We start from the raw sequence: 8,187 nt of genomic DNA on the forward strand, positions 1-8,187 counted from the left end.
AAGAATGGGACGAGATGAGATGAAGGTGACGTGTGGTGGAGAGCGTTGAGGTTAAAATGGTTTAATAAATAATGATAAATCCTTGCTTGATGTATCAGCAAGATGATGATGGTGGTATTCGTCTCTCGTCGATACTAACAACGACCCGGAATTGCTTTAGAGCATTAGTTCCGACAACGAAGAGAGGCATACAATCCCTCCCAAGATGGCTGCTGCCGGGCGTATCGACGTTTGGCGTTTAGAGGGTTTCCCAGAGGTAAGCTCATCGGAAATTGTAGGACTTCCCTCCCTTGGAATCAACCCTGCCTCTTTTTCAGGCCCTTCAAAACAAAGAAGCGCGAGTGTAATTAAATTTTTTTTCTCTTCTACAAATTAATAGTCTTTTTCTTTCTCTCTTTCTCTCTTTCTCTTTCTCATTTTCTTTCTTCCGTAGATTCTATTTTCTTGTTCTTGCTTTTATTTTCATTTTGACATTTAGTTTCTATCATTTCATAGCGCGCGTAGTAAATTCGATCGATTGTGATATTTTTTCTTTTCTATTTCTTTTTTTTTTTTTTCTTTTTATCGGTGTTGTTTAATTATCGATCGTTCCAATTTAAATTCTTAGATATTATGCAATCGTTTGGATTTTATTTTTTATAATTTTATTTATATAAGATATGTGTATATTATTGGAGTATATATTTTCTTTTTCTTTTTCTTTTCTTTTTGGACGTAAAAAATATTTTTAGTATTCTTTAAACAAATCTTTTTGTTCGTTGTTGTTATTGTCATCGATTGCTTTTAATCTCGACTTTTAATGTTATATACATATATATTATTGAAGTGTAATTTCTTTTTTTTTTTTTTTTTTTTTTGAGAAAAAAATAATTTTTACTGTTCTTTAAACAGATCTTCTCGTTGTCCTTGTCGTTATCGTCGATCGATTCTAACTTGAATTTTTTAATTACTATACGAGCAGTTTGAATTTTATTTTTATGATATTATATGTATAACATATGCCTTATTTTATATATTTTTTTTCGACATATATATCTATTGAAATAATTACTACTATAGTTGTAATCAAATATTTTTTGATAAAATGTTAAAATGTTCTTCCTTGAATTTTTGTTATTTCTAATTGTTATAGAAATTAAAAAAAGAAAAGATAAATTTCAATTATTTACTTGTATCGTTCGATGATACTTACCTTCATTTTTTATTATCTTATTTATTTATTTTGTATTATGTATTTATTTAATATCATTCTATTGACAATAAACACATAAATGCACACGCACATACATACACTTTAATCATTTTCTTATTAAAAAAATTAAAACTACTATATATTATGTAAGTAATGATTTTTATTTGAAATAAATAATCGAGATTATCTCATTTACAAACAATTAGAATTAGCATAAGTCTCGTATATAAGCGTCTTTGGGATAAAGGCACTTCGACATAGCAAAAGATTCGTTTATTTTTAGTATCGTCTAACAACGTATGTGTATAAATATATATACATATGTATATATAAAATATATATATATATAGAATATATATATAATAAATATATATATATGTATATATAATATTTATCAAACCGTAAACAACACAAACATAAATCGTAATAAACTACATACATACTATATTTTATAGATATTTCGGAAATATACGAGTTTAATGTGATATAATAATGATCTCATTGTATAAAAATACCTTTTTCTCCGTTATATATATAGTAAATATTATATATTAATTTTGTACAATATACACAATCCAATATATATATATATATATATATATATATATATATATATATTGAAAATGAAAAAATATATGAATTTCGGTTAAAATTCATTGACGTTTCGTTAAAATGATTTCAGCTGATTCCGACGTAAGTGTCCTCCGTATGCGTTTCACGAAGTTCCTGTGTGTGAGAGAAAAACAGAAAAATAAAAGAAACTACAATAAAACAATAAAAACGTCGTATCAATAACAACAACATAAATAAAAAAAAAAAAAAAACAGAAATAAACAGGTCGAGGAACCCAAAAATCGAACTTTAGACCAGTCCCATTAGACTCGTAGTATTGCAGTTTATAAAAGAAAAAGAAAAAAAAAAAGAAGATAAAGAAAACGAAAACAAAAAAAAAGAGAAAGAAGAAAACGAACGATTTTTTAGTCGCATTTGTTAGAACACTCGCAGTTGGGTCCACGGCCTGTATAAAAAAAAAAAAAAAAGAAGGAAAAAGAAAAAAAAATGTAACAACAAATAAAATTAATAATAATAATAATAATAATACCAATAATAATAATACGAACGTGAAACATTTGATAATGGCCGGTCTTGATGTCATTCAATTGATTATCATTATCCTGCGTTTGATTATGATTTAACAAATTAACGACGTTGTCAACGTTTTCTAATGGTCCTAATGTCCAACTACCTTCTCCGTCAAATCGTAACAATAATTTGTGATATTTTGAGAGGGATGACAATCGATGAGTTATCGTTAACAACGTTATACCACGTTTTTTCGCTGTCTCGTACATTATACCTTCGGCCTCGATGCTAACAGCACTTGTACATTCGTCCAACAACGCGTATTGGGGTGCGTGATAAAACAATCTTGTTATAGCCAAACGTTGTTTTTCACCACCCGACAAAGTCGAATCCCAATCACCAAGAGCATTTAAACCATCCGGTTCACGTTCGACCAAACCTTTTAAATCAACCTCATCTAATAATTTCATTAATTCTTCATCCGAACAATCTTCGGTTTCGGATGCGGCTGGATATATTATCTGATCTCTTAAACATCCTACAGTCATGTACGGTTTTTGTGGAATATAAAATAAAGATGGTCTACCACCTCTAACTGTATAATTTTCGTTTGGCCTAATCAATGTTCCATCGTAAACAGGCCATAATCCGGATATTATTCGGAACAACGAACTTTTACCGCAACCGTTGGGTCCTGTTATCAAAAGATGATCACCTGGTCGTATCTGTTGAATGATAGATATTGTTGAAATGTCAATTCAATTGAATAATTCAACGTTTTAATCGATATACGTAATCGAACCGTTTTATTATGAAAATTTGTTTAATTCTAAGTCGGAAACATTTTCGTTTTTTTCTCTCTTTTATCTTTTTTTGATATCTTTTGTAAATTTTGTTTCTTTTTGTTTGTTTTTTTTTCATTCAACGATATTGTTATCTTTATTCGTGTAATAAAAGAAAAAGAGGCTAAATATATTTATAAATAAATAACTCTCTTTCTTTGTGTAACTTGAAGATTTTAAGAATGTAGCATGATACATGAAAAAAATATGTCCTTTCTATAGATAAGTATCTCGAATGACACTTAGATCGAATTACTTTCATAATAATCGGCTCAAATATGATTCTTTTTTACTTACAGTCATCGTTAAACTTGGTACTATTATTTCACAGTTGGGTGTTACTATTGGCACGTTTATTAAACTTATACTACCGTCGTTACTTTCTCGTACGATTCCTATAAAAGAAACAATTTCATCTTATCGATTTTAATAATTGATTATTATAATAATTATCGACAATGAGAGAGAAAGAAAGAAAGAAAGAAAGAAAATAATTACACGTACCTTTTATAACAGGATTACCATCCTTAAATTCGATAGCAATCTTTTCCGGATGCGAAGTATTTGCATTGTTTGTTCTTAACGTACCATTAACGACAACATTCCTTTGATACTTGCAAAGTGCAGCGTCTTTAAATACTTCGAACATTTCGTTAACGCGTGCCGCATAACCAGCCAATGCTACTAATTCCTAAAAATAGAAAAATCAACAAATGTAGAGATCCAAACGTTACATCCAAAAATTCTTTATATCCTTTTAAATGAATTAACGTTGTGATAAATATATATGTGTATATATATATATGTATGTATGTGTGTGTGTGTGTATGTATATATATATAAATAAATAATTATACTTTATAAGACACCATAAGCCTTTCCACGGCATCCGCACCGGACATTAACAAATTTTTCGAAGTTGTCAGGTATCTGGTTCTCTCGCTTACTGCACCTTATAATTATATTACAAGAGATTACATTTCTGTTCTTTTCTTTTCTTTTTTCCTTCTTCCTTATTCAACGTCATCGATATTTCCAATGCTATCATTTCTAAATAAATTCTACGTAAAACGTTAGAAACTTACCGTCGCCATCTATTTTCATTCCATTTTTTTGCGAGCCATTACCAGAATTATAAAGAAGTGGTAAGGCGATTAGGACAAGTCCGGTCCCCGACCAAAGATATTTCATAAGAAATTGTTCCAACATAACGTACCACAATTTCTTAGCTAAGATTCTTCTCAAGTGAGTTACGAGAGACTTATAAGCCGTAGTAAGATAACGGTGTTCGGTTTGGTGACCTCCATAGAATGCAATCTCCTCGGCATGGGCACTGATACGTGCATGGGCTTCTCGTAAACGACCACGTCGAGTAGCTTCCTCTGCTACCAGCTGACCGAAACGAGGGGAGGCAAGACGCAATACTTGTCCGGTCAAGGTGATTACGACCAATGCTAATAATGGACCTGTTAGGAGACGAGCAAATAAAAAAAGATATTTTGAATAAAACGGTACGTATTTTAATCTTATTTTTATAATTGATATATATATATATATATTATAGTATAGTATTATATAGTATAATTATTAAATTACATATAATTTTATACTAAGATTATAGTATATTACTAGTATATTATGCTATAAACAATATGTACATATCTATATACTTATTTTCTTTATATATATATATATATGTATATCATTTTCTTATTTTATTTTTTTTTTTATAATAATCTTATCTCTTACCAGGTATAGTCCTAGCTCCCATATTCAATGAAAATGAAATCAGTGCTATTCCAACCAAAGCGCAATCTAACAATGGCTTTGTTAAACTTGAATATAAATGAGCGACGGAGCTTGCTAATTCAGATAAATCGTCGGTCAGTCTTTGCTCGAGACCACCTAGTCTGGTGTCCAGAGCTATTACTCTATAATAGGTTTGTTGACTCAGGTACATTTTATATGCATGTTCGACCAGACGTTCCCTGTGTTATAATAGGAAAAAAAAAAAAAAAACCAAGAAAAAAAAGATAAAAATGAATAAAAATAGAAAGAGAAAATAATACTATCGATCGTACGAATTAAAATTAATTTTAAAATTCTTTTTTTTTCTCTCTAAATGAATCACTTATCACGAAAGTGAGATCTTAGTCATACGCATTATATGTATATATATATAATTCATAAATACATACATACATACATACGTATATATTTTTTTTGTCTCTTTCAAAATATTTTGACACATTCTGAAATATGTTTGAATTTTTCTTCCTTTCTTTTTTTTTTTTTCTTTTTCTTTTACTTCCTTTTTTTTTTAATATCTCTATTCTTACAATTGACATCACTTTTGTAATTATCGATTCGAATTATTTTCTAACGACAACGACGATTTAATATCATTATCATTATCATTATCATTATCATTATCATTATAATTATTATTATTTGTAGATAACTCACCGAAAATTAAGAGCCAACCGACCCTCCAAATATCTTATAGCCGAATTAACGAATGTAGCAGGAAATGCAATGGCAAACCATCTTGCCATCATATAAACGAAACCACGAATGTCCTTCAAAACGATTCTTTTAACTATCTGTCCTTCTAGTGTAGCTACATAAACGGAGAGAAAAGTTCGTGCTAGTAACGTCAAAGTGGCGCAAGCCAATAGCCCAGATTCTCTAGATCTCCAACTTGGTACCATTATCCTTAATAATGTTATTAATTGTTTTAAAAATGCACGATCCAAGCCAACAATTTTTTCCTTTTTCCTTGTATCATTTTTCTTTTCTTTCATTTCGATCGATTTAATATTATCACCGTCGTTACCACCGTCATCGTCATCGTCATCATCGTCATCGTCATCGTCGTCATCGTCGTCGTTGTAACGACGATCTTCGTCTCGATTAAACTTCCTATCGTTTTTATTTTTCCCGCGTCTTTTCGAATCGTTCCTCGATCTATCGTCTTCGTCCTTCCTTTGTTCGTTTGCCGTAGTTGGCCGGTGGCGGCGCTGTCGTACTTTCGCAACTAGAAAGGGATAACCAATTTTGAGGAAATAAAGAACGGTGACGACACCGGCTACTCCGTGAGTCAGACGTTCCTGACGGATACCGTATTTGTTCGACGTTTTGTCGATTAATTTGGAAAATATCGACATATCGATCTTTTTCTCTGTTACTAGTCGCTCCTGTTTGCTTTCTGTCTCTGTCTTTCTCTCACTCTTTTCTTATTCTCCGTAACAATTTATTCCCCTCTATATCTCTTTCACTCTCTTTTTCTTTCTCTTTCTTTATATATGTATATATATTTTTGTCTGTTGGAAGAAAAAGAGATAGACTTCATGTGGATCTCTTTCTATTATAGATCTATATATAGATTTATATATAGATTTATTTATATATATATATATATATAAAAAAAAATATACATATACGTAGCGTCTCCTTAAAAGTAGCCGAAGAAAACGTGACTATAATCAACCCGTGTACTTCATTGCGCCTGCGCGCACGCTGTTTTTGCGTGTTGCTTCTTTCTCCGTTCCGTTCGTTGATATGAACTTTTATTTTTCTTCTCGAACACTTCTCGACTACTCACTTCCTCGGTTCTCTTCTGTTCGTTTATAACTCTCTTACAATACTCGTACGAGATGCGTATATACGCACACACACATATATACATATATATACATTAACGCATATATATATATATACACACATGTATGTTATGTCGTTGCTTTACCGCGTCGTCTGATCTATGATGAATTTTTCTTATTATTTCTATGGATCTCCGCAATGATGTTCTGTCTCTTTTATCCTGTTCGTTTTTTCTATTCTCTTTTTTTTCTCTTGATTTGTTTTTTGTTTTATATATATATACACACACACATATATATATATATATATATATATATACTGAGCAACGCACAACCACTACTAGACAGTTATACAGAATTACGCGAGAGATCCACGTAGATCGACTACCAGCTGACGACTGGCTGAGCTGAGTGAACTCTACTGGCCTGTTCCCCGTTCTCTTTCTCTCTCTCTCTCTCTCTCTCTCTCTTTCTCGCATCCCTCTCTCTCTCTGTCTCTCTCTCTCTCTCTCTCTTTCTCGCATCCCTCTCTCTCTCTGTCTCTCTCTCTTCTTTCTCTGTCTATCTATCTCTCTCTCTCTCTTTACATATCTCTTCTTACTCGTTCTATATCACTCTTTCTTGCTCACTCACTCGCTCGCTCTCTCCCTCCAACCCTCCTCTTCCTCTTCTCCATAAGAGGACTCTCTTACCTATCAAGTCACTCACGTATATACGTATACATACATATATTTAACTCACGCGCACGTACATACACAACACATCCACTCAGCACACACACATATTCGTATATACGTACGAGTTAATATTCCTTTCGCACATTTACGAACACATTTACACACACTGATAATCTCTCGTAATATAGACACATGCACCTACATGTGTACGCATTTATACATGTACACACATATACATGTACTTACACATTGAATTTTATCTACGTCTGTTTCGAACTGGAACTTGGACCCATAACACGTCGATTTTGTTATGCTCTGATCTCTTCTCTTCATGTTGTGAATACATACATATATACATATATGCATACATGCATACAAACGTGTATATATACATACATATATATATATATATATATATATATATATGAACGAGTTCCTTTGCTATACATCTCTTCAAAATTATTTCTCGACGATATTTGGATGAAAGATTTATTTACACGACCTTTTATCAAGATCGATGATGATTCTTAAATTCATATCGTCGCGAATAACACATCAAGTTGCACACGTGTATCCTTCTGTTTTTATATTTGTCAATCCCCTATGATAAACTGCTATTATTATTAATTTTTTCTCTTACTCGTTTGTTTATTTCTTTATTTTTTCTTTTTCTTGTTTCTTCTTTTGATTTTATTCCAGACCGTTAACAAGATTTTCATTACGTACGATCGTCAACGCACACTAATACATAGGATAATCATGTATATTTACGTATATGTATAGTCCGTATT

At 31.3% G+C, this 8,187-nt stretch overlaps 1 protein-coding gene across 1 annotated transcript; it reads right to left on the minus strand.

The window, feature by feature from the left end:
• Positions 1 to 1,332: 1,332 nt before the first annotated feature.
• On the minus strand, positions 1,333 to 7,120 carry LOC127061413 (ATP-binding cassette sub-family D member). The gene is made up of 8 exons (XM_050988236.1): positions 5,584 to 7,120; positions 4,867 to 5,105; positions 4,203 to 4,583; positions 3,975 to 4,069; positions 3,622 to 3,808; positions 3,415 to 3,512; positions 2,314 to 3,000; positions 1,333 to 1,918 (listed from the first exon to the last, which is right to left on the minus strand). The coding sequence occupies exons 1-8, from the start codon at positions 6,282 to 6,284 to the stop codon at positions 1,871 to 1,873; spliced, it is 2,436 nt and encodes an 811-aa protein (XP_050844193.1). The 5' UTR covers positions 6,285 to 7,120; the 3' UTR covers positions 1,333 to 1,870.
• Between the last annotated feature and the right edge of the window lie 1,067 nt (positions 7,121 to 8,187).

Source organism: Vespula vulgaris, chromosome 2, assembly GCF_905475345.1.
Source record: "Vespula vulgaris chromosome 2, iyVesVulg1.1, whole genome shotgun sequence".
NCBI classification, from domain to species: domain Eukaryota; kingdom Metazoa; phylum Arthropoda; class Insecta; order Hymenoptera; family Vespidae; genus Vespula; species Vespula vulgaris.